Source organism: Pelodiscus sinensis, chromosome 12 (assembly GCF_049634645.1).
Source record: "Pelodiscus sinensis isolate JC-2024 chromosome 12, ASM4963464v1, whole genome shotgun sequence".
NCBI lineage: Eukaryota > Metazoa > Chordata > Testudines > Trionychidae > Pelodiscus > Pelodiscus sinensis.
Genome location: NC_134722.1, coordinates 46,107,612 through 46,134,013, shown reverse-complemented (window position 1 = coordinate 46,134,013; position 26,402 = coordinate 46,107,612). Strand labels below are relative to the sequence as shown.

General features: G+C 53.0%; 1 protein-coding gene across 2 annotated transcripts in view; it reads left to right on the top strand.

Moving 5' to 3' along the window:
* Positions 1-13,625, top strand: part of CSNK2A2 (casein kinase 2 alpha 2) — a 37,302-nt gene extending 23,677 nt beyond the window's left edge. For both annotated transcript variants that reach the window (XM_075940468.1, XM_075940467.1), the window contains 8 exons: positions 1,891-1,950; positions 3,164-3,247; positions 5,230-5,340; positions 6,703-6,804; positions 7,190-7,290; positions 8,751-8,899; positions 9,139-9,232; positions 13,172-13,625. In XM_075940468.1, coding sequence (XP_075796583.1) covers positions 1,891-1,950; positions 3,164-3,247; positions 5,230-5,340; positions 6,703-6,804; positions 7,190-7,290; positions 8,751-8,899; positions 9,139-9,215 — 684 coding nt within the window. In that variant the 3' untranslated portion in view covers positions 9,216-9,232; positions 13,172-13,625. The remainder of the gene's footprint in view (positions 1-1,890; positions 1,951-3,163; positions 3,248-5,229; positions 5,341-6,702; positions 6,805-7,189; positions 7,291-8,750; positions 8,900-9,138; positions 9,233-13,171) is intronic.
* The last annotated feature ends 12,777 nt before the right edge of the window (positions 13,626-26,402 follow it).

Here is a 26,402-nt window from a genome sequence, read left to right as displayed (position 1 = left end):
GGCTGCTAGTGTTCTTGGTGAGGGCAGAAGGTTCTCGGGCAAGCCCCAGTAGGCACTGAACACACAAACACCCTTTGTAGCTTATTGCTGTAGCTCTTGCTCTCATCTTAGCTGACTTGTTCCTGCTTCTCTGTGTTGCACTTGAATGCTAAGTTCACCCAAACTAAAACACAACAGAGTTTGCACCCCAAGAGGCACTGAATTGTCCCTGGGCTTGTAAACGTTCTTGGTACGTGTTGGATGATTAGGCAGCTTTTGGAATGGTGACGGCTAGCCGGGTGTGTTGGTGAGGATGCCTGGGGCATGGGCGGTAACTTGTTTACATCACTCTGCAGCATTAACCAGACACCAGAGCCGTCAAGAATCCAGGCTCCTCTCTTGTGTCTTGGAGTGTGAATTTCAAATCTCTACTGTGGGGTTTTCTTGAAAGGACCAGGCAGTGCCCTGAGCCAGCACTTGGCTTTGAAGTTAATGAAATCAAACAATTTGACTGGGCTTGGAGGAGACTTTTGTTTATTAAAAAAAGGGGGGGGGGAGCCAAGCCCTGCTGTTCTCTAGAAAACTCAGGGCGAATGTCGTTCTTCGCACGGCGGCTGCTTTGTAGCATCACGCTGCGGCTCTGGGAGCAGGAGTTCTTCCCTCTTCCCCAGGGTGGGAGCAGAAGAACAGAATCGGGCCCATGAGGGTGCTGATGATGGAGACCAAGTGAAATGCTAAATCTGTGTGAGTCCTGATCCAAGGGGGGCTCATCCTGCGTGTGACTGGGTGACAGATCAGTGCTACTGCTCAGGGCGGCTTGTGGTTTGAATTGCACCCGGCCTCCCAAAATGCTTCCCCTAGTATTACTAATTCCAGAGTGAGGTGGCAGGAGATCACTTCCACGGCCAGTGCAGACTCAGTGCCGTGATCTCCCTTGCGATGGAGTCTCGGGGTGACTTTTCCTTTCCACATCACTCTCTCCTGCCCCTCTGGCCTCCTGGAGGCGTGAACATAGGCTTGATACACGGAAATGCGGAAGCTGATATTCTCCGGAGCATCAGCTCTCTGCTGATTCTAGGGGCTCACCCCACCTAGAGGAAGCAAAGGGGCGGAGATGATGCTGTGGGATGCTGATGTTCCCCGCTGTAGAAATCTAGGCGCGCTCCCCTCCCCTCCCCTCCCCTCCCCTCCCCTCCCAGTTCAGGATGTAAAAGAGGAGTCGATTAGTTGCCTACCCGATAAGCCTAGGCTTATTGTGTGGTCGAGTCGACTATTCATATCAGAGGCAGCAAGGGAGAGGGGAACAGGAGCTTAAAAGCTGGTTCCCCCCCAGCACCATCTCCGCGATCCCACCTGCCTCCCCATACCCGTGCTGCTGCGTCTATCAGAAACAGCAGCATGTGAGGGACAGAGGAGGCCGCTGGCAGCAGCTGCTATCTGCAGTGGGGTCCCAGTTCCCCGCGGACAGGGACTGCTGGACCCGGCATGAGCTGGGACTGAGGAAGCCCGGCTCAGTCCCAGCAAACTGGTCCAGGAGCTATCCCCGCTGCAGTGCTGCCGTTTAAAGGTAGCAGGAGCCGGGCTGCCTCCACTACTGTAAACGGCAGAGCTGCAGCGAGGGTAACACCTTCCCTTAGCGACTGATCGTGTAGTTGATACAAATTGTGTCGACAACACGGCTGTCCAGTTACCCGCCTCTTCACACCCTTATTCCCGGTGCGTATCCTGTTAACCAGAGTAACCCTGCTCTGGCGTCTGGCACCCCCTTTGCGTTCAGGCTCCTTCGAGGAGAGCATGCGGCTTCAGTACGGGGCAGTGGGGTTAGGAACTAAGAGGTGCTGGTTTGGACTCTAACCCTCAGGAGCTAAATATTTATTTTCCCTTCTCTTTCACTCCCCAAATCTGTTTCAGCAACTGTACCAGATCCTGACCGACTTCGATATCCGGTTTTACATGTACGAGCTGCTCAAGGTGAGTGGTGCCCAGGGAGAAGGGTTCAAGGCCCCAGAGTCCGGGTGGGGTTCTGCCCCACTGAGGTGAAGGCAGAATTCCTGCAGCAGCCTGAGCCTCTCCAGGCATCTCCGCTTCTCTCTGAGTCCTGGGCACCGTCGTGTGGGACCTGTGCCAAGGCAGCTGCAGTTGTCCGCCTTGGTGCCCAGCAGGGCCACTGGATCGGTCAAGCTGCCATGTCCAGGCTGGCTGGGGGCGCCAGAGGGGGCTGTCCGAGCTTGGAACGGGTCTCCTCGCCAGTGGTTACCCGGCCTGTTCCCAGTGCTTTCGGGCAACGGTTGTGCCTGTCTGGGAGGGAAATCGCTTTCCTAGGATGCCTTGAGTTGGCTCAGAAGCGTCCATAGACGTGAGAGGAACAAGGCAGGAACTGCATAAGGAACACGCTCCACAGATGCCGAAAAGAGGACGCATTGTCCTTGAGTGCTTTCCGTGTGGGGCTCTCCGAGCACTTGGCCAGCCTTGCTAGCTGTCTCGCCACCATCCCTCTGAGGTAGAAGAGCTGCCTACTTCCCCCCCGATATACACAGAGCAGCTGCATGGAGCTGCAACTCGCTCGAGGTCCTCAGATCTGCGTGCTCCCTGCTCGCGTGCCTGATGCTTTGAGCTGCATCCTGATTCCTTCCATGGTGTTCCAGTCACTGCGCTCTGGGACACGTGTGGTCTTTGTCTAGAAATGATTGGTAGATCCAAGCAAATGGTGGAGGCTCAGAAGAAAAGCCGTCCTCAAAGGCCCTGAAATTTTGAGCAAATTCATAGAAATGGCTGCCTATGCAGAGAGGTCCTCTCCTGCCAGCAGGGACAGCAGACGCAGCGGGTGCTTGTGGACCTATCCGATAGGACCTCAGTCTCGCTGGCTCTGGAGCTCGAACGTATGTGCTGGCAGCACAGATTTAGGAGTTGGGGCCTTGTACGACACATTAGTATAGAACAGCAGCTGCGCAGGCCTCTAGTTCTGAGCTAGCAACATGCCTCTTCTGCTGCCCCCAAAATGGTGAGCGAAACGAGGGTGATGGGCGTTCATAGTCCTTCAGGTGCAGTGCTCTCTTGAAGCCAACGGATTCTCTTCGTTTGGCCGTACCTACGTCATTGGCTGGACAACCGTCTGCTACCTCGTGGGCTTTTTTGGCCTGTTGATGGGTTTGTCTAACGTGAACGTGTATTGTGTCTCTGCCAGGCCCTGGATTACTGTCACAGCATGGGGATCATGCACAGGGATGTCAAGCCCCACAACGTCATGATAGACCACCAACAGAAAAAGGTACCGCTGCGTTGGGGCGTGACGCTATCCAGCTTCCAGGGCCGCTTCAAACTTTGCCACTGCAAGAGCCGTAATCTAGGCTGCGGCTTTCTTATTCCCGCCCCAGCTGCTTCGTTTCTCCAGAGTTGGCTCCCTTGCAGTAGGGAGCTTGAGGACTAGTCGACTACCTGATGAGCAAATGCAGGTGGGCGGGACTCCAAGCCTCAGCCGCCTCGGTCACCACGAGCTCCCCCAGCCCTTCCTTCCAGGGGTGCTGGCTCCATTCTGCGGGGGATGGGCGGGCGGGGCTCGAGCCCTCAACCTCTGGCTCCGGAAGTAAATACTGTATCTATTATGCCACTGGAGGAGTTCCCTGCCATCCTTCCTTTCAGGATCCTCCTTATTGTTCCAGGGGTGCCAGCTCCATCCCTTGGGAAGCTGGTGGTGGCTGCACCCAGGATGGGCGGGGCACCCAAGAAGCAAATGCTTATTGGATAGTCGACTAGTCGCTGTCTCTCCCCCACCTTGCTGCCTCTATCAGATAGAGGCAGAAAGGGCGGAGGGTTTCAAAGCGGCAGTGCCGCACGGAGCCCGGGATCAGCTGTACAGCACTACCCCTTTGAAATGCCGCTGCGGTGTTTCAAAGCAGCAGCACCGTGTAGAGGTTGGGGTCAGCCATGGAGTCCCCAGCTGATTCCAGGCTCTGTGGCAGCGGCATTTCAAAGGGGGCAGTTCAAAAATGCACCGACTATTCGATTAGTGAATTACTTGCTACTTAACATCCTTACCTTGCACCTCGCGTGGTTTGGGGATTGTCTGTCTGAGCTTAGCCCTCTTTCCTTCTGCCTCCTTTGCTCTGAGCTCTCCAGAGACCTAGTGCTGGCTTGGTCAAGGTTGGGAGGGGATTGCCTCTGTTCACTCTGGTGCCTCTGCTTTTGACATCCTCTCATCTGGAGAGCACGTTGACTTTATCCATTGGGAACGCAAGTGCCTGTTGTTGGAGCCTGTGAAGTTATAGTCCCAGGACAGAGTGTTGCTTTCTTATGGGACTGGGGAGTGAATAAAATCTACCAGTTCTCTAGGTTTTGGTTTGGTATTCTCAGCCTACTAAATAGAAGCCCCTTTCCCCAATTAATCCTCTTCCTCCCCACAAAGAGTAGAGGCTATTGGCTCTGCCCTGGCTCACCTGTGAGACCCCTGCGTTTTCAGAGGCCTAGAGTAACTGAGCTCCACTGGCCCCCCTCGCACTGCTGTAGCTATGTCGGTCTCAGACGCCATGTCTGAGTGCACGTGAATGAAGTCAGTGGGTACCCTCCTGTCACCTGCCGCTGCTGGGCTGGCCTGATGGCCTAACCGAAAGCCTGGGGCTTCTCTGCCCAGTCCTGCGGTGCGCAGTACGGTGGCCTCCTCATGCGTGTCAGAAATGGCAGAGGATACGCACGGGTGACTCCATGGGATAAAACACCTTCCTGGGCATTTGCCTGTGGGGTCAGAACCCTGGTGTCCAGCACCCGAACGCCATCTGAACGAGGGATGGAACAGTGGAGTCGATTAACCGATAAGCAAAAGCTTCTTGGTTAATGCTACAGATCACACCTTCCTCCCTGCCCCCCTCCGGTACATTTTTTTAGCAGATTGGTCTAGCCAGCGACTCTAACAGTGGGAAGAGCTACCAGTGACCCTCACAGGCCCAGCTCTGTTTTTGGCTTTTGTTTAACGTCATGGGTTCCTGACGGCCTTGCTCTGGCTGGTGGCGTGAGCAAGAGATGAGTCGCCCAGCGCCAGGTTATTTGATTAGGGTGGCAAGGCAGAGACCCCTCCGAGCCATGGTAAATCCACAAGGCGCAAGCAGAGCCCAGACGGTACCACAGTCTTGCCCAAAGGGCTTTCACCAAACCGCTGGAAACTGGCTTTGGCCGCCTCGGCGTCACCGCACGGGTTTGGACGTGGCAGCTAAGCCCCGTTGCGCCTACTCTGTGTGTTTCTCTTGACTTGGTGTGTAGTTGCGGCTCATAGACTGGGGCTTGGCGGAGTTCTACCATCCCGCTCAGGAGTACAACGTCCGCGTGGCCTCCAGGTACTTCAAAGGACCAGAGCTCCTGGTGGACTACCAAGTAAGAAAGCACCCAAGTGCATCCCAATTGCGGCTTTTTCGTGTTGCTTTCAGGCTCCTTGGGTTTGTCCAGTTGCCCTCTGGGAATTACCAGGTTAGAGCAACTTCGCTGTAGTCAGGAGGATTTACTGCCGCAGCGCCCCGACAGGTCTCTGGCTCTGTCGATGGTGAGACCCCGAGGGCTGCTCGCGGGTGTGCTCGATGATGTGGGCCCAGTGACCACTGCAGACCCTGAGAGGGCCCCAAAGACTACAAATTAGATGAGGATGGAAGGTGCCTGGCCGGGTTTATTAAGCGAAGCGCAGTCATGGTTGTCAGTAGACTCAACTGAATCGCTACGCACGTGTCCTTGCAACCATGGCCTCAGCTCAACCGGCGGGAAACTCCCACTGCCCCCCGGCTGGACAAAGACTGTACCCCCCGCCCCAAGACACCACTGTAGATACAGGTACAAACGACTTCCACGTCATTCCTGACGTGTCAGGTTACCACCCTCTGACACTACTTAGATACCACCCGTCGCCCTGCACCTCGTGGTTTCATGAGATCCTCTCTATCCAGCAGGCTGCCGTTTTCGACCCTTTCCTGAACCTGGGTCGGTGTCTGTGGCGAGTGGGTACCAGGGTCTTTTTTAATGAGCCGGTGGTATCATGTGCTTTCCACTTATGAGCAGCCCCAGTGACTGTTCTACCCCAGGCCTATGACCAATGAGGCTACATCCACGCTACGAGTTTTCTTGGCAAAAATATGCTAACAAGGGCCTCATTTGCATGAGTCGCGATCTCATTTGCATATTTTCTGCCGATCCGTTTTTGCCTTGGGGTTTTTGCGCAAAAACAAGCCGTGTGGACGTTTTCTTTTTGCGCAAAAACCCCTTTTCCCGCCAGATCCGTAAACCTCCTTTTTTGGGGCATAAGGATCTGGCAGGAAAAGGGTCTTTTGCGCAAAAAGAAAACGTCCACACGGCTTGTGTTTTGCGCAAAAACGGATCGGCAGAAAATATGCAAATGAGATAGTGACTCATGCAAACGAGTCCCTCATTAGCATATTTTTTGCTGCGAGAACTCGTCGTGTAGTCGTAGCCTGAGTGTTTTGCTCTCTCAGCCCTGTTCATGCCAAGCTCTGTGAGGAGGGACCTGCCTCTTGCTCACAGCTTGGTTTGGCTTTATATTAGCCATGTTTTGTCAGTTGTTAGCTAGGCCTCAGACCAGGACTGTGTTATGTGGACGTATGTTTTTAGGCCTTCATCTTACTACATTTGCTAGGAAGCTGGAAAGCAGGGAGCCGCCTTTGAGTTGGGGTCTTGGGCCTGCGGGAAGTGTGGCCTTTCCCCCCGTTGGATTGTTTCTTCTTTTCCTGTCAGATGTACGACTATAGCTTGGACATGTGGAGTTTAGGCTGCATGCTGGCTAGCATGATCTTCCGAAAGGAGCCCTTCTTCCATGGCCAGGACAACTATGACCAGGTGAGATGTTGTCTGACTCCAAAAAGGGGAATTGGGGTTCCCCTCTTCTCTTGGGTTGTGGGGGAGGTTTGTGGGCGGGGCTACCTGATTGGTGAGGTGTTGGATTGAAGTGACCATCCTGGGGAATTCTGCAGTTTTACGATGGCTCCAAGTGCCGCAGTTGTGGCATTTCCCTCTGGATGAACGCGAGAGTGTGTGGCGGGAAGCGTGGCCCTTGTGGAAGGCCCCATGACACGTGGCTCAGATGGTTGAGGTGCTGGAGAATCACGTTGGTCCTCAGGGTTTCCCCATGCTGGGCTCCTAGCCTTGGGCTCCCAGGTGCTAACAGACCAGACCGTCACCGGCCTTTCTCTAGACGCATCTGCAAATCTGGCTCTTCTTTCAGCTGGTGCGCATTGCGAAGGTGCTGGGCACAGATGAACTGTACGGGTATCTGAAGAAGTACCACATAGAACTGGACCCGCACTTCAACGACATCCTGGGGCAGTAAGTAAGGGCGGCGGGAGGCAGAAAGTGTCTTTTCCATCAGAGGAAAGGGGCCATAAGCCGCTATCCACAAGCGACTCCAAAGCACAAGTGCAGCTTTAGCTTGCCTGGACTGCAGGGTCACCTGCCGGCCTCTTGCCTAGCTACGGGTGTGTCTGGGCCTTCTCTGTCCCCTCACCGTCTTGACAGGCCACTAGATTTTCGTGGGATTCAGTTCTCTTCTTCCCCCAGGTGCCGAGAGCTCGTCTAGGTTTATAGTTCGGGGCGACCTTTCTCATTCCTCGCACTGCCAGCAAAATGACTGAAAGGAGTTGGGGGGAGGGGGTGCTACCTTAGTCAGTCGGGCAGTTTGAGGCCAGAAAGGGCTGTCAGATCATCTAGTGTGACCTGCCCATCACAGGCCACCAGGGCCCATGGGCTAGCCCCAACAGCCCCAACTGAAACCACAAAGTTCCCAGCCCCTGGAGACGAGACCACGTGCCACAGACAGAAAAGGCAGGGGGGACCAAAATGTACCAGTGCTCATGGCCCCTGCAATGGCAGGGAAATCCTAATAAGTGACCCCCCTCCACCTCCCACTTGCCCACTCCAGGCCACCAGCCGTCTGACTGGGAGGGGAGCTCGGTTCCTGACCTCACAGAGGGTGATCTCTACTTTCCTTCGAGCCCAGACCTGGCTTTGCCTTCCTGCTTTCGGCCTTGCAAAATTGTCACACATACACCAGCCCAGACCTGGGTCTGCTTGCCTATCCTTTCCCGTGACCACTGAGGATAACGAGAAACAGGCCTGATTATGTTCCAAGCAGGGCAAGCGATTGAATCGCACCTCTGCCCGTAAAATTAGTGGGAGGACCAGGGCTGAAAGTCTTGACAATGGGCTTGCTGGTCTGTCGGAGTAAAATGACCCACTTTGGCTGGGGTGGCAGGTAGAGTTTTTCAAGGCTGGCTGATGAACTAAAGACCTTCTCACCAGTATGCCCCTGGCTTTGAAGCCCTTGTATCTCACAGGCTTTGCGGCCAGGAGGGGCCGTCCTGATCATCTAACTTCCTGCGCGTTGCAGGCTACAGATCCGAGTGATCGCCCTTGATGCTTGGAATTCATGTCTTTTATCGATGGGAGCCCGTGATGGCCAAGGGCCGCGGTAATGCTGCTCATAGAGAGCAGGTGGAAGCGAGCCTTACGTTGAGAGAGAGACCACGTTGTTTGAGCCCAGCGTGGCCAAAAGCCAAGCAGGCTGGGTTGTAAAGGAAAAGGCTTGAGAGGCCTTGCTCTTGTTGGGTGTCCCTAGTGAAATGCTGGGTTCTGGCCACGTAGAGACGGTTGGTAGGTAGGTTGCGCTAATTCCTGCTCCGGCGCTGCCCTTTCCAGCCGTATATGGGGTGTGATAGGGGAAGCCTCCTAGGATCTGCTGTGCCGCTTGGGGATGGGTCGGTGCTCTGAGAGACCTCCCTCTGCTACAGGCATTCACGAAAACGCTGGGAGAACTTCATCCATAGCGAGAACAGACACCTGGTCAGCCCAGAAGTCTTGGATCTTCTGGACAAACTTCTGCGATACGACCATCAACAGAGACTGACTGCCAAAGAGGCTATGGAGCACCCGTATTTCTGTGAGTCCTGGGGGTGGAGCCGCGCTGCTGGGCTCGGAAAGGAAAGACGGGTTTGTGGATCGGGCGGGAGGCGGCTTGTCCAGTCGGTGCCTTACGAGGGATATCGCTCTCCTATTCCTAGCCAGAATTCCAGGTTCTCCAGAGCCTTCTAGAGGCTTAAGAGAGTTCCTTGGCAGGACCTAAGCCATCACAAAAGCGAAGCTTTGAAATGGCTTGGCTGATGCTGGTGTCTCTTGCAGATCCCGTGGTGAAGGAGCAGTCCCAACCCAGCTCAGAAAACGCTGTGCTCTCCAGTGGCCTCACAGCAGCACGATGAAGACTGGAAAACAACGGGTAATTCAAGATGTTTACAAATAAAAACAAACCCTTCAGTCACACAGGGAAGGGAATAACCAAGACCCCCTCCCCCGTTTATACTCGGCAGAAATCTAAGCTTTGGAGGGCTGACGCCTCCGTGTTCCTCTTTGGTGGTTGTGGATAATGTAACTCAACCCGTGACGCCAACGCCCGGGGCTAGTGGCTTGCGAGAGACCCACTGATCCTTGTTCACGATTCCATGGTGCCTCCCCTTCCTTCCTAGCCGAGCCGTTTCCTGCCGGGCTGATGGGGCAGGCCTGCCCGTCCATCCGTGGACCGCAGCGTGCGTCTGCAGTAATAAGCCCTTTGGAACTGCGAACGCTCGGGGCCGCAGTCCGACCGGGTGTGAGCAGATGGGACTCGGGGATCCGAGTCGCACCTCCCCACTCCAGCTCTGAGCTGGGCCCTTTCGTTTTGGTTTCAGCAGACGAGTGTCCCGGGGTTGGTTTGGCTCATTCAAACCAACACCCACCTTCTGAGTTGTTCGGAGAGCGGGACGCCCCCTGCAGGTGTGTTCGGAAAAGGTCCCGTTGGGGAGAAATGTGATAAGCCTGTTACGGGAAGTCCTGACTGGGAAGGCAAGGGGCTTTCGCTGGAGCAGGCAAAATCCTTTCCCCCGGACCTTGGGCAAGCTGCTCCTGCCTGTAGAAAGACCCATGTAACGGTCACATGGCTCCCCTGTCATAACTCAGGCCAGGGGAGATACAATTCCAGAATGTTTCAATCCAGCACCACTGAACGAAGAGCAGGATGGGGCAGCGGTGAGGAAAGGCAGTAGGCGCGTTTGGGGGGGATCCGGAAGCGTTGGTGGGAGTAGAGCTTTTGGGGTGACTGTGTAACTACTGATCTGGAGCTTGGGTCCACGTCGTGTGTTAACAATCAGCCGCAGGCTGAATTCTGGGGCTAAGAGTCTGTCGGTGGGGGGGGAGGGGGGGTTCTTGTGGCTCTTCATCCGATCCCTTGATAGCTTTCTAGCCCCACAACTCACAGCTGCCTCCTGTTTGTTCTGTGTGTCACTTCATCCAGCAGTCCTAGCAACCTCCTAAACCTAGAAACCAGAGAGAGTGTGTTGCCACCAGCACCTAAACACTGAATTTCCTTCTCCTGCATTGTCAAATATTTAATTTTTTTTTTTAATAATATAAGGTTAGAATGTTTCTATTTGAAACATCTGTTTACATTCCATATTCCAATAAAGTTATATTGGCATTGATAGCAGGTCAAATCCATTTGTATAATTCACTGAAACCAATAAATATCTATACGTATGAATGTCTGGTGTCTTCTAGTCTCTGGTGATGTGCAGAAACTTAGAGCAGCTGCCTCCTGTAGTTAGGGTTGAGTTCTCACTTCTCTTCCAATGTCCTTTTTATTAGAACTTGCTTTCCCCAGCTTCTTTTGACCTGATCCTTTTCATGCTCGGTCCTAGCCCAAAGGTGGAATTCTGTGGCAGTCTCCGCAAAATCACTTCAACTGCTGTTGAGTTCAAAGGGAGTCTCCTATGCCCAGGGAATAAACTTTGTGCTTGCCAGTTGCTCAGGGTGTGTCTGTGCAGCAATAAAACACGTGCGGCTGGCCCCTGCCTGCTGACTCAGGCCGTGGACCTTGGAAATTGCAGCGTGAACATTCTGGCTTGAGCCAGAAACCTGCGCTCCAGGACCCTGGGATGAGGAAAGGTCTGAGAACCCAAGCGCCAGCCTGAGCATCGGCCCTGCAATTTTCACGCCCAGAGCCCAGGCAGTGCCAGCTGCAGCTGTTTTATGGCGCTAGAGACTTGCCCTCCCCGTTGACGCTTCAAAGCGGGTTGTTTTCTAGAGTTGTTCTGCAGAGAGAGTTGAGGTGTGAAAGCCAGGCGTGTGTGTCTCCCTGAAACGTCCCAGATTCTTAGCCTGCATGTTCAGCTTCGATCTCTCGCATGCACCCACCCTTCCTCGGTGGGGATGCGCAGAATGTTCCCTAGGGAGGACGTGCTGGTGTCCCAGCACTACAGCAAGAAACGTAAGGACCAGCCCTAATGCAGCGGCCGGGGTGTAAGTTACATACTGATAGTTCGAACCTGTACTAATGGCTCTTCACTGCCGTTCTGGGATGGCCTCTCTCCCCTGCCTGGGACCCATTCCCCCCACTTCTCAGACAGATGGAATGAGCGATTGCCTGATGTGTTGCCCCCCCAGTCTGAGAGTCCGTGGTGTGTACTGGAAGCTCTCAGGGCATGGGGCACATCGAGGGTTAGCTGGCGGGGGCGGGAGCGCTGCTGGGGTTGGGCTGGAGGACCCAGGAGCAAGAGGAGGCTCTGTCTGGCGGGGGAAGTGGCCGGGGCTCTGCAGATATTTCAGTTGCCAGAAACAAGCTCCCTGCCTGTCTCGCTCCCCCACTTCACAGGGCCGGGCAGGTCCCTTCCTCTTCTGGGAAGGCTGGTGGGGAGTCCGTGAGCAAGGAGATAAACGCTGGGCCCTGTGGGTACTGGCAGAGCCCTCTCTGCAGTGTGGCCTCAGAGCACGGAGCCCCATCCACTCCCCTGGGGGGGACAGCCTGGGCACGGGCAGTGGACGTGGCTGCACATGAAGGGCTGGGGCCAGTACTCCCGGGGAGCAGCTTTCCACCTCCTTGCTGCCCCCGGCCCTGTTCGCTTTCCCTGCACGGTGGGGGAGTGAGACAGGCAAGGGGCTCTAAGGCTGCTGGGCCTTCACCGAAGTAGGTGGGTTCCTCTTGGCGAGTGCCCGCAGGCATCCCCCCCCCCTTGCTGAGAGAGAAGAGGCAGGTGTGAGACAGGGGTCTCCCGAGGGCAGCTGAGCAAAACCGGCTTGGGAACCTCCGGTCTGTGCCCCTTAGACCTAACGGGAGGCCGTTCGCATTGGGGTGGAACCGTAAGCTTGGGCGTTCCCTGACGTGTGGCTGGCTTCTTAGCCTCCAAGCTGTGCTAATTCCAAGTTGTCTGCATTGAGCATTCAACCCCAACCTGTTTAAAAAGGTCCTGTCCGTAGGGATGGGTGGAGACGAATCGAAATGTCACACCCCTAATCGAGTAGTTGATGGATCACAGATCTCCTTGGCCCTAGGATCTTCCCCTCTGTGTCAAGCTCCTTTGGAGGCCTGGCTACACGCTAGATGCTTGATTTTCTCCCCCCCCCCCCCATGGGGTGTCTGCCCCCCTGGAGAAGGTGAGACAGGTTGCCACCGTTAGCGAGGATCCTGGTTTCCCTTCCACCACTGCGGAGCCAGGATAAGCCCTAACGCTTTCTCCCTCCCTACCTCAGCGGCGCGTGTGGAGAGGTAGAGGCCTCTGCAGAGAGGCCCTAATCAAGGGAGGCCTTTGCCACGACAGTGCAAGGCCAGCCTGCCTGGTGATCTCGGCTGCACTTTTAAAAAGATAAGGAGAGCGCCCCCATTTGCACCAAGACCCCACCCCCTTCCCCCGGCCAGACACGCAATTGAGATGGTGGGGCCTGGTAGTGCAGGGGACCCAGTGCGCAGGGAGGGGAGATGCAGGTATACGAGTTTGGGGGTGGGGGAAGATACGTTGGGGTCCTGGAGAGACTTACCTGCTCCCACTAAAAGTTACCATGGGGGGCGGGCACGGCAAACCTCAAGTATGGGAGAAACAGATTTTTGATTCACTTGCTTTCATGCAATAATAATTTAGCTCTCCTATCTCTTCAGAGCACTCTACATACACCACATAGACCTTCCCCCCCCACCTGGGTCGGCTTTAGCCCCTTTACAACTAGGGCAAACGAGCCACAACGGTTCTGACGTGCCCGAACCAGGCTGTGGGGGAAGGGGGAGAAGTGGCCTCTGTCCCCTTGGCCTGGCGTTCCCTCCGCGAGGCGCCAAAGGAGGAGAGAGGTGCTGGCAACGCAGGGGGATCCACCGCCGCTCGCGTCTGACGCTCGCTTCCCTCCCGTCTCTCCCTAGGTCCGCTGCTGTTCCTCCCAATTTTCCATAAGCAGAACAAGAACCAAATCCAACGTCTTATCAGCGTGTGTACAGAGCTGGCGGTCGGACGGCGTTGCGGGGGCAGGCGAAGAGGCCCGGGACCACGCCGGCTCCGGGGCACCCACCAGTTTATAAACACAAATCTTACTTCTGAATGTAAATGGCTCCTCTGCCTTTGACTTCCCGTTGACCTCTTCCTGACCCAGAAAGCATGGAAAATGTGAAGGGTATGCAAAACGGTTGTTGGCTAGTGTTGCCCTCCCGCCCCCATGCTGACCTTTGCCCCCTCTGAACCCCGGCGCAACGTATTAACTAGCTGGCTCCAGCCCTGACCCGGCAGGGAGGGGGCAGCGGGGGGAAATCCGGCATGATGGACAGTTCTATATTATAATGAAAGGAATTCTATATTATTGAATAAAAGTTTTAAAAGAAACGTGTGTGGAGTGTGGACGGAGCCCGGGGGCGACTGCTGGGGCAGGTCAGAGCCCTTGGTTTGTTTTGGGGGGCGGGGGGAGTGATTCTGTGATACAAAATCACTTGACGTGCGTTGAGCCAACTGCTGGGTGGGCGTTAGCGGGGGGCTGGCGGAGGAGAGGGGCTCCTCGATGGATTGGAAGGTCTGGCTACACACTAGCTGCTTGATTTCCCCCCCCCCCCATGGGGTGTCTGCCCCCCTGGAGAAGGTGGAACAGGTGGCTGCTGTTAGCGAGGATCCTGGTTTCCCCTCCCGGCCCCAGCGCTTTCTCCCTCCCTAGCCCAGTAGCGCAGGCGGAGGCGTCTCCAGAGAGGTTCTAATCAAGGGAGGCCTTTGCCACTACAGTGCGAGGTCTGCCTGCCTGGAGATCTCCGCTGGGCTTTAAAAAAGATCAGGAGAGAGCTCCCATCTGCACCAGCACTGCCCTTCCTCCCCTTGCCGGGGCCACAACCCTCTGCCTCTGAGCAGCGTGGAGGATCATTCTGGTTCACCCTGGACACAGTGGTCTCCCGACTCCCATCGTTCTCTGTGGGGCCCACGGAGCCCCCGCCCCCTCCGACAGACAGAACCAGCAGTGCCCACGATGCTTCCCCGAGCTCTTTTGGCTTCCTCCTCGGCCTGCCGCTGGGTTGCGCTGTGCCCCCCAGCTGGGCTGACCCAGGACTCGCTGCTTCCATCCCGCTAACCCGTTCTTGCCAGCGGCGGAGCCCCGTGTGTTTCCCGATGCCCTTGGGTACGATAGCGATCGCTGTCACGGCCGCCGGTTCGGCACCTGCTCAGTCATCGAGTGTTCTCTGAGCTGTGTGCGCACTGGGCAGGCAGCCTTTCCGAGCCAGCGAGCCCAAGCATAATGTTAACAAACCCAGACGCATGAAGCTGACCCAGAAGGATGCTAGTTCTACTTGGTCCTTTCTATTCTCCGGCCTCCTCTCTGCCCCCTGCTCCCCTGGCATAGTTTTATCCGGCGCCTTGGTACCGAAGCCGACTGTTGTAAGTCTGCCTCTGATATAAGGCTACTGCTGTGTGTCTTGGCTCCTGGCTCTTCAGAACTCATTATAAATACCTCTTTATAACACGCACCTCCCTGGGATGTACGGTTAGGTCTTTCTAAGCCTTCTAGAAGTGTGTGCGTATGTATATAAATGATGGATTTATTATCTGGTTCCACGTGTGGGTCGGTCTGTCTAGGGAAGGGCTGGGCACTGAGGCCACAGCTACGCTGCCATTTTTTGGGGAACAGGATATGCAAATCGTGCTCGTATTTGCATCTCTCTTTCCAATTCTTTTTGCGGAAGAGGTTTTGTTGATAAAAAGCCCTGGGTAAACGAGGCCATTTACTGAAAAATCCCTTCCCCCCTTGCAAGATCCTGTAAACCTCGATTTTTGCGGAATAAGGGATCTTGTGAAAGAGGGGTTTTTTTCCGACAAATGGGCCCATCTACATGGGGCTTTTTATCGGCCAAACCTCTTCCGCAGAAAGAATCGGAAGAAGATATGCAAATGCGAGTGCGATTTGCATATCCTCTTCCGCAAAAAAACCATCAGTGTAGCCGTAGCCTGCGTGTGCTGCTCAGGGATTTGCTTATGGGGCACAATATGCAGGTGGAATGCTAAAGGACTCTGCCTTTAATGGGTCATGTCCTCTGCCTCTGCCCACTCCCCAGCCTCCGAGATGTGAGCGTATTCCCAAGAATGTGTGAGCCCTGCGTGGCTTTCAGGCCTTGGAGCAGGTAGGGAAGGAGATGTCTTCGGCAAACCTTCCCCGGAGAAGCTCAGTTTATGCCTAGTCATAGAAATGTAGCCATTTTAGTCTGGTGTAGCTGAAACAAAATACAGGACTTTAAAGACTAACAAGATGGTTTATTAGATGATGAGCTTTCGTGGGCCAGACCCACTTCCTCAGATCAAATAGTGGAAGAAAATTGTCACAGCCATATATACCAAAGGATACAGTTAAAAAAAATGAACACATATGAAAAGGACAAATCTGGAACAGGACACTAAACTCCAAGAGGCTCTGGGAAACAGACCCATAGTCTCCTATAGACAACCACCTACAAGATGATTCTTACCAACAACCACAGGTCATACCACACTAATACCAACCCTGGTACCTTCCCTTGCAACAAACCTCGTTGCCAGCTTTGTCCACGTATTCACTCTGCTGATACCATTATTGGACCTAACCAAGTGAGTTATAAGATCAAGAACACATATTCCTGTGAATCCAGAAATGTAATTTATGCTATCATGTGCCGAAAGTGTCCGTCCGCTATGTACATTGGACAAACGTCTCAGACACTTCGCCAAAGGATCAATGCCCACAAAACAGATATCAGACAGGATCACAAAGAAAAAACAGTTTCTTCCCATTTCAACCAGAAAGGGCATTGTCTCAACGACTTAATCACCTGCATCCTGCTCCAAAAGCCTTTCAAATCTGCACTTGAAAGGGAATCCTCTGAACTGTCATTCGTGCTAAAATTCGACACTCTACGCGTGAGTCTCAACAAAGACTCTGAGTATCTTACCCATTACAAAGATAGCTTCCCCGATTATCACCTCTAATACCATTAGCTCACAGACATCTACCTTCCCCCCTCCCCCCCACACATCCCCCTTCTGTTCTGAAATGTGATTTGTCCTTTTCATATGTGTTCATTTTTTTTAAACTGTATCCTTTGGTATATATGGCTGTGACAATTTTCTTCCACTGTTTGATCTGAGGAAGTGGGTCTGGCCCACAAAAGCTCATCACCTAATAAACCATCTTGTTAGTCTTTAAAGTGCTGCATAGTCCTGTATTTTGTTTCAGTTTATGCCTAGGTATTAATCTGGACCCAGCCTGCTAGCATCTTGGCCCTTGATTGCAGGAAGAGCGGCTAGCTTTCGGGGGTCCCAAGGAAAACTGTTGTGCATTGGTGGCTCATTTAGGTTCTTGTTCATACGCAGGACTGGGTGCTAATGCAGCTAGATTAGGCAATAAGGCAAGATCTCAGTGTTACAAGCCAGCATGAAGAACAGTTTCCAGTTTCAGAGGGGGAGCCGTGTTAGTCTGTAATTGAAAAAGCTTCAACAATGAACAGTCCAGCAACACCGAGACTAACAAAACATGTAGATAGTACCATGAGCTTTCGTGTCATACTATGGAAACTTTGAGATCCATTAATGAGTGCCCCGGCATGTTACAATGTTCCCCGACAGGTTTCTGTGTGTTGCCTTTTCCAAGGTAGAGTAGCTCCTTCAAGAGTGAGGACAAATGACCAACCGCCTGATGCCCTGTGATCTAGCAAAGGACTTCACAGGCAGGAACTGAAATAAGCAAGGGCATGTATTGCCTCTTGGCTTCTGGCAGGACTTTCCTGGGCAGGGCTGGAGAGTGACGGGAGAGACCATTTAAGCCCCCGCCCACCCGCCGTTTAAGCAGTTAACCAGTCAAATATTACATTTCCCTGATGAAATGGGATCTTACCTTGCTAGTTAGAATGTGGTTCCATCTTCACGGGGATAGCACAGACGTGACACGGCCCTATTGTTTTGGAGCTGGGTACCCCAGGACTGTAGTTCTTGAAGCACAGCTTTGTCGCTATGGTAACCTGATGCCCGTCATGTTTAACTCCAGGCTAGGCCTCCTTTTTTGCCTAAAGTCCCCTCATTAAACTGGCCTGGGCCTGAGAGGAGCCTATTGTACCCTCCACTATGTAAGCGGCAGAAAGGTCTATTTTTAGTTGCAATCTACCAATCTGCACAGCACGGAGGTGCCCTAGAGCAGGGGTCATCAACCAGGAGATCGGGATCTACCGGTAGATCAAGGAGCTTCTGACAGGGGATCCTGACTGGTTTGGCCAGGAAACTCTCAGGCTGGAACTTCAATTGCTCCTCCGCCCATTTTCATGCTGCTCCTGGCCTCTGCCTTGGAGCTGCCTCCTGAGAGCCTCCTGCTTGTTGTGTAGGGGGTGGGAGGGAGAAGGGGGGCGCTGATGTCAGGGTGTCCCTCCTCCCCCACTCCTGTACCCTGTCTCCGCACAGCGAGAAGGGGGTGGAGGGAGCTTGACAATGCAAATCTCTGTAACTCTCACACCCTGTGTGTGTGTCTCAGTCTCTCACACACCCTGTGTGTGTGTGTGTCAGTCTCTCACACACCCTGTGTGTGTCTCTCAGTCTCACACACACACTGTGTGTGTGTGTCTCAGTCTCTCACACACACTGTGTGTGTGTGTGTCTCAGTCTCTCTCTCACCCTGTGTGTGTGTTTCTCAGTCTCTCTCTCACCCTGTGTGTGTGTGTCTCAGTCTCTCACACACACTGTGTGTGTGTGTGTCTCAGTCTCTCTCACACACCCTGTGTGTGTGTGTCTCAGTCTCTCACACACGCTGTGTGTGTGTGTCTCTCAGTCTCTCACACACGCTGTGTGTGTGTGTCTCTCAGTCTCTCACACACCCTGTGTGTGTGTCTCAGTCTCTCACACACGCTGTGTGTGTGTCTCTGTCTCTCACACACGCTGTGTGTCTCTCAGTCTCTCACACACCCTGTGTGTGTGTCTCTCAGTCTCTCACACACGCTGTGTGTGTGTGTCTCTCAGTCTCTCACACACGCTGTCCTTTCCTCTCATCTCCTGACCCAACACATATGAGGGTTTTTGTTGTTACTCCTTTTCCTGCGTGCAAAGTGGGTTATTTCTGGGTTTTGACTGGTCTGCGCATTTCATCATTTTCATTTCTCTCTCTCGCTTAAATCTAATACTTCGAGGAGCGAGTTCTCAAATGCTGAACCTGTCGTGGCCGGAGTCGTTATCCCTGTGGTAATTGATGCTCCTGGGAGTGGCTGGCACATCCCTCCTGCAGCTCCCAGTGATCAGTAACGGGGAACCGTGGCCGGTAGAAGCTGTGGGCTCAGTGCGTGGAGATGAGGGGCAGCATATGGCGCCATGGAGCCATTGCTGTACATGCCAGCTGCTCTCAGGAGTGGGGCAGGGCCAGGGCAGGGGTAAGCTGCCTTAACCCCTCTGCTCCACCACCTGGATACTGTCTGTTAAACAGTGCCCTGCCAGAGCCTGCTTCCTGAGTCTGTCCCAGCCCTGAATCTCCTCCTGCATCCATACTCCTGCCCCAGACGTAAGTCGCCCTGCACCCAAACTTCTTCCCAGAGCTTGCACCCGGAAGACTTTCCTGGACCCCATTCCCTCCCTGGGCTTAGCCCGGAGCCCCTCCCACACTCCAAACCACTTGGCCCTGCACCCCAACTTCCTACCTCAGCCTGGTGCAAGTGAGTGAGGATGGGGGAGGAAGGGGGTTGGAGTGAGCAGGGTGAGGCCTCGGAGAAGGGGCGGAGCAGGCGCGGGGCCTCAAAGAAGGGGAGGGAAGGAAGCCAGACAAGGGTATTTGGATTTGAGGTAGATCTTACGTTGCACTTAAATGGAAAAAGTGATCTTGTCGTTAAAAAGGCTGGAGACCCCTGTCCTAGTGCATTCCAGCTTCCATCTCGTCACTCCCCAAACCCTCCTGCTCATCCTTTCCACCGTGTGCTCCCTGCCTGATTCATCCTCAATCGCTGTCTTTAAAGGGCACGGCTGGCTACTTTTCATGGCTGAATTTTCTTTTTATGCTCCATTGCTTGTGAAACGCTCAGAGAAATTCCCCACACAAAATGTTCCTTGCCTGCTGCTCGTTATCTTCCAAGTGTCCACCACTGAGGATATGTCTACACTGCAGGCTTCTTGCGAAAGAAGCTTTTTTGGAAGAGATCTTCTGGAAAAACTTCTTTAGAAAGAAAGCGTCTACACAGCACAAGCGCAATAAAAAAGGGATCTGCTTTTTCGAAAGATAGCGTCCGCACCGATTGGACGCTATCTCTCGTTTCAGTTGCGATTCCTGTGGATGGAATGGCCATCAGGGCACCTGTGCTTTTTCCTGGAGGCCTCTTCTTTTGGAAAAACATTCACTTCCACATCCACACACATCTTTTTCAGACAAAAGGCTTCTTCCTTGTAGTATGAGGTTTACCACCGTCGGGAAAAACCCCTCTGATCTTTCAACTTTCTGTTGAAAGAACGCAATAGCAGTGTGGATGTACTTATCGTTTTTTCTGGACAAACTCAGCAATGTAGACATACCTTGAGCCTTTTCCTCCCCGGCTTGGCCTGTCTGTTCAAATCCCACACAGGCAAACGTGATTTCCATCCTCTCCACCTCCTGGCCTTGTCAGGGTCTGCACAGGGCGAGATCTGTCGGCGAGGGCTGTGGCAGGAGCAGCGGGGGGAGATCTTTCTTTTTGCATGGGTTCAATGAGACTAGGAAGTGGCCCATAAAAATTGGGCAACAACGTGGATTTAAGAGGAAAGAATTCTGCTTCAAAAGAGAGGACGTCCATCTAGCCCAGGGGTCCCCAACATTTTGGGGCTGTCAGGCACCCAGGGGCGGGGCCACTCATACGCCGTGTGCCCGGTGCCGGCGCCACCCATATGCCACGCTCCCGGGGCCGGGGCCGGAGCTGCTCCTGTGCCGCGCGCCCAGGGGCAGGGCTGACCATACGCCATGTGCCCGGGGCCAGAACAGCCCATGCGCTGCATGCCCGGGGCCAGCGCTGCTCCTGTACCACGTGCCCAGGAGCCAAAAGCGCCCATGCGCCTGGGACCAGCACCACTCCTGTGCCACATGCCCAGGGGTGGGGTCGCCCATACGCTGCACGCCCAGGGGCCAGCACCGCCCATGTGCCACATGCCCGGAGGTGGGGGTGGGCGCGGGGCCAGCCCCGATCACTCAGCGGGTGCACAGAAATGGCCCAGCGGGTGCCATGGTGCCTGCGGGCACTGCATTGGGGACCACTGACCTAGCCTGTCCTCATTTTTCAAGATGGGTCAAATTTTGGAACTGGGATGACGTGACAGTGCCCCTTTTAACTTTCTGAGTTGTTCTCCAGCGACAGACATGCCGCCTCTGCTTTGTGAGAGAGAGAGAGAGAGAGAGAGAGTGTGTGTGTGTGTGTGTGTCAGGATTCAGCAAGTGCGGCAGATCCAGAACCTCCATCCTGTCACCTACCACTGTCCAGCGTTCCCATGGCGAGGAGCCATCTGTCTGTTAACGGCTCCTGCCTTCACGCTTTACGCATTGCTTTCCTTCAACATCCTTTTCTTGGCCTGCTCCTTGGATGGGCCCACATCCATCCCTTCCCTTGTGTAGTCATGTGGCTTGACTTTGTCTTCTAAGATCTCACGGCTGCTGAGCTCTTGGAAGCGTGTTCTATTTAAGTCCTTCTGCTTTACAAAATGCAAAAGAGGTTAAAAACGCAGCCACCCTTTTGCCTTGACATTATGAAGGACATCGGCTAAGGTTCTGACTTGTCTCCAGTGTGTGTCTGCGTTTAGTACAAACCTGCAACTCAGCCGCATCCTTCCACCTCCGCTGTCTTCTCGGTGATGGGGGAAATGAATTAAGGATTGCAGCTCAGCTTCTCAAAAGTAGTTAGGCTCCTAAATCAATGGGAGTGAGCTCTGGGCCTAGTTTTACTCCATTGAAGTCAGGTCGTTTCATGGCAGTCAGAAGATACTCAGTGTGGATGATGTAGTCAAAATCTGGCCCAATAACTTTTCCCTTTTCTTAACTTTGGGGAAGGAAGCTAACAGAGTATAGAACTCAAAATCCTACTAACCACAGCCAGAGCCGGATTAAGGGGGGGTGCTAGCTGGGCAGCTGTCCGGGGCGCCAACCTATGGGGGCGCCCTGATGGCAGCTGGCGTGAGGTGCCCCTTAGAGCTGCCATCAGGCACCGTGCACCCGGGGCTGGGGGCCGCACAGCACCCCTTAGAGCTGCCATCAGGCGCCGCGCGCCCGGGGCCAGGGACCATGCGGTGCCTGATGGCAGCTCTAAGGGGCGCAGCACACCAGGGGGCGGGGCCGCACATGCGCCATGTGCCCAGGGGAGGAGTCGCGCATGCGTCGTGTGCCCGCTGCCTGAGGCACAGGAATGGCTCGAGCCGGCCCTGACCACAGCAGTGATCAGCTTCCTATAAGAACAGCCAGACTGCGTCAGACCAAAGGTCCATCTAGCCCAGAATCCTGTCTGCCCACAGTGGCCAATGCCAGGTGCCCCAGAGGGAGGGAACACAACAGATAATCCTCACGTGATCCCGGTCCTGTCATCCATTTCCAGCCTCTGACAAACAGCATAGGGGCACCATTTTAACCCATTCTGGCTAATAGCCATTGATGGACCTCCATGAATTTCTCTAGTTCTTTTTTAAACCCTGTTAAAGTCCTGGTCTTCACAACCTCCTCTGGCAAGGAGTTCCACAGGTTGACTGTGTGTTGCGTGAAGAAAAACTTCCTTTTTGCTTTAAACCTGGCAAATGGTTGGAAAATGCAAAATGTTTCCATGTATATTCCTCCTGCAATCAGGCAACAAGATGTGCAATGACAGGGAGCAGCAAGATGTGTGCATGGACGGCTTCTGCCCGGTGGATGACTGAGCGGTTGGGCCGGTCAGGAATGGCAGCTGTATTTTTATCCTAATCTCATGTGTTTTAACAGACTGGATTTATGGCATAATTTATTTACCTGTGTTGTATCAAGTGTTTGTACTCTAACCAACTGATTAAATATAGTTTTTTAATAATGTGTTATTACTTTTGGCGTGTTTTGAGTAGCCTGGGGATGCTGGCTTTGTGTTCTCTTTGTGAGAAGCATGACAATGAGGCTATGTCTACACCGCAGCGTTATTTCGGAATAACGGACATAGTGCGCGTCTACACGACAAGCCTTGACTTTGAAATAGTGTCGAGCTGGAGGATTTCATACTCCCACTCATGGCAACCCTCATTTTACGAGGAGAAAGGAAAGTCAAAGGAAGAGCGTTCTTCCTTCCACTTCCTGCTGCGTAGACAGCGCCAGACGCTGTATTAAGCTATTTCGACTTCAGCTATGCAATTGACATAGCCAGGGCCGCCCAGAGGACTCGGGGTCTGGGGCAAAGCAATTTCGGGGGCTTCTTCCTGGCACTCTCTGTCTCAGACCTCAGCTATTCTCATGGGGCCTGCGGGGTCCGGGGCCTTGGGCAAATTGTCCCACTCTCCCCCCCCCCCCCCCGGCCGTCCTTCCCCCCCCCCGGGCGGCCCTGGACATAGCTGAAGTTGCGGAGCTTAATTTGACAGTAGCTCTGCTGCGTAGTCATGCCCTGAGAGATTGTGATTGGGAAAGAAATAACCACTGAGGCCCTGATCCTAAAAACCTGTGTATGCGCTTAACTTTAAGCGGGCAACGACAATTGAAATGAATGGAGACACTTCAATTGACTTCAGTGGGTTTTGGAGACCCGACAAAAAACATGTGTAAATAGTTGTAGGGTTGGCCTTAATTCATTTAGATCTTGCCCTCAGATCTAGTTTGTCTCTGGATGGTGATAAAGATTTCTGTCTTTATTCTTTTGGAAAAACTTAAAAAACAATGAAAAGTCTTGCAGCACCTTAGAGACCAACAAAACATGTAGAGGGTCTCATGAGCTTTTGTGGGCACGTCTTCAGATGAGTGGAATTATTAAAGGTCCAGTATCTAAATAAATAGGGGCCGAGGGGGACGCAGAGAGAGGGAAAAAGAAGGGGGAAAAAAAGAAAAAAAGGGGAAAGAAATAGTTAATTAGAGAGTCCATGCTACATGAAGCTGATAGAGAAGGTACTAATTGTTCTTAAATACCCATTGTTTGGTTTTTTATGTCATTAGGAGGTGGAATGCAGTGGGCCATCCAGCCAAGTCTTTATTCATACCTCTGTGATAGGAATCAAACTTGTAAATGAAGTTAAGTTCTAAGGCTCACTGGTGGAATTGGCCTGAAACAGTAAGGTGACTTTGAGATCCACTAAGAAGTGCCCTGGCAAGTTAAAATGTTCCCCTACAGGTTTGCGTGTGTTGCCTTTTCAGATATCTGATTTGTGTCAGATTTATTATTTTGGGATCTTAAGTTTTTTGTGCTTAGAAATGCTACTCCAAATGGAAATTAACAACAAAGGGACCTTGTGGGGTTGCTTAAAACATCAGTTTGAAAAGAGGTGAAAGAGATGACTGTTTGGTTAAATGAAAGGCAAACTCTAATAAGTGCAGGTATGGTTCTACTTGGAAAAAAATATTGTAAACATAGCATTTTGAGGCACGAAGTGCAGCATTTTTCAGTGACTCCTGGGCAAATCTGCTTAATTATAGGCAAGATGGTGGAAGGGACTTTTGCCAGCTGCTCCAACTCAGCCTGGCCTTTGAAAGTTAAGTTATGATCTTTATGATTCATCATCACCAGGACAAAAAAGGCCAAATGATGCCCTTGGTGACACCTAGGTGATCCCATTGCCTTCGGGGGTAACCGATTGGAACTCAGTAAACAGTTCTGTTGCTGATGGACATGGAGGAATTGAATCCAACTCCTGCTGTCTTAGCCCTGCAGAGCAACACTGCTAACGGGAATATAAAGTAGCAGAAAAGTGTTGCAGGCCTTAAGCCTGTGATCACTTCTGCAGGTCGCTTCCCCAGCTGCAGGGGCAGAAATGCAAATCCAACTGCACTGGGCTGTGGCATTGGAAGCTTAAAGTGCAAATGATTAGAGGCAAAATGAAAGTGATCGCTCTGCTTTCGCTGGCCAAGCGGTGGGGAAAAATGAGGGCTGTTTAATTCTCTACCGTGTTTGATAGTACCCTAGGTAAGAAACATTTCTGAATAGGAAACACATGTGGACAGTATCCCTCTACCATGGAGACTCACAGGAAACAGCATCGCCAGGCAGCATTATCGCGGATGCAGCACCTTCTCAAAGGTGTTTAAGCACCTAACTGCCTTGGAAGATCAAGTCCCAATTAAGGAAGACTGCTGGGGACAATATCTGGAATGGGCAGTGGCCAACATGCTAGTTTGAGCAAGAAGTAGCTTAATCAGATTGGCTCAAGGGTCTGCGTGGGAGCTGTTTGAGTTACAGTAAGAAAAATGCAAACCCTACAATAGAAAGATAAAAATAAGGTAACTGTCTGTTTTCTCGGGAGTCAGTATTATGTAGGAAGGGTTTAAACTGGTGAGGTCAAGACGCCCGGGTTTTGTTAGCAGCTCTGCTACTGATTCAATGAATGGCCCTAGTCACATCACCTCGTGCCAGTAGGAGTTGCGTGTTCCATGAGCCCTCCTCTGAATGAGTTGAAATGACACAGAAAGCAAGATACTACTGCATGTGAGTAAGAGCTCTGAAACTGCTACCGACTTCTTTGAACAACCGTTCCCATCTGTAATTGGGAGTGATGCTCCCTAATCCACAGGGAGCTTTCTAAGTGTCGTCTAAACTCACTAAAGATACGCGCCACAGTAAGAACTGCCAGGCTGGCGTGAGATGCGGTTTGCGAGTTATTTTCTGTGCGATGGGGATGTAGTAGTGTAGTCGATGAACCGATTAACTGACACGCACACATTTATCAGTTAATACTATAGTTTACATCATTCCCCGTCCCCCTCACCAGGACAGTTTTTGGCAGGCTGGCCAGCAGCCCGGCTCAGTCCTGGTTTGCGCCGGGTCCAGGACCTACCCCTGCTGCGGCTCTGCATTTAAAGTGTGTTAAGAGCCAGGCGGGCAGGCGGCCAGGCTCAGTCCAGGTCTGGGAGCTCACCCCCCCCCTCCAGGTGCTGCTGCCACCCCAGCCTGCTGCCTCTGCGGGACGACAGGCAGCCAGTCAACAAAGGGAGCTTGTTTTTAAACTGGCTCCCCTCGCGGACCGGCTCCCACCTGGTACCCCGCACTGCTGCCTCTGATACAGAGGCAGCAGCACAGTGTGGCAGGGGGCTCCTTGGGAATGGGCCAGAGCGCACTGGCTGCCGGTCCCCTACCCCCAGGGACTATAGAATAGTCGAGTAACGATAAGAATTCATGAAGTTCATCGACTATTCAATTAACCGATATTTCACATCCCTACTCTGTGCATGAGGGTCTGAATATGGTTGAGCTTTTTAATCAGTCGTTGGAGATATTTTTAAAAGTCTTATCCAAGCTGGCAGCAGCCTCCTGGATTGAGGCTTTCCCCTTAGGGCTGCATGTGTGGTTGGGAGAACTTCAAAGCTTCAGGCATGTGGCTGTGGCACACTGAGCCCCTCCAGTCTGGCGGAGAGCCTGAAGCAGTGAGATGGCCTCGCCGAAGAGGAAGACGTGCTGGGTTTTTACGGGGTCTGTACTTATCACCAACAAAGGGACCCATGTCCCTGTTCCCACTGGCAAGGAAGTCTGGGAAATTACCCTTAAGTGCCTCTTTAGGTAACTGGCCAATGGGAGATATTGCCCTCCCAAGCCTAAATTTGGTGTTACTCCTACCCAATCTGGGTACATCTAGACCACAGAGCTTTTCCAGGATCCCGGAAAAGCTCTGCCATGCCCAAGGAACGGGTCTGCTTTTCCGAAAAATATTCGGAAAAGCAGACATGTTTTTTCAACATCCCGTAAACCTCGTTTTACGAGGAAGAAGGGATGTTCCGAAAGAGGCTTTTTTCCTGACAATTGGCCCAGTGCAGATGGGCCAGTTGTTGGAAAAGCCTCTTTTGGAAAGTGGGAAAAGCGGTTTGCTATTTGCGTATATTTTTCCGATAGATCTTTCTAGTCTAGACACAGCCTCAGACAGGCTGACCTCGGATTCAGATCTCTGGGCCAGATGTTGTCTAAATCACTGATTTTATTGATGGATTCGTTGGCATTTCTCCTAAAAGTCCAGAGAACTGCGGCGTGATGCAAACCC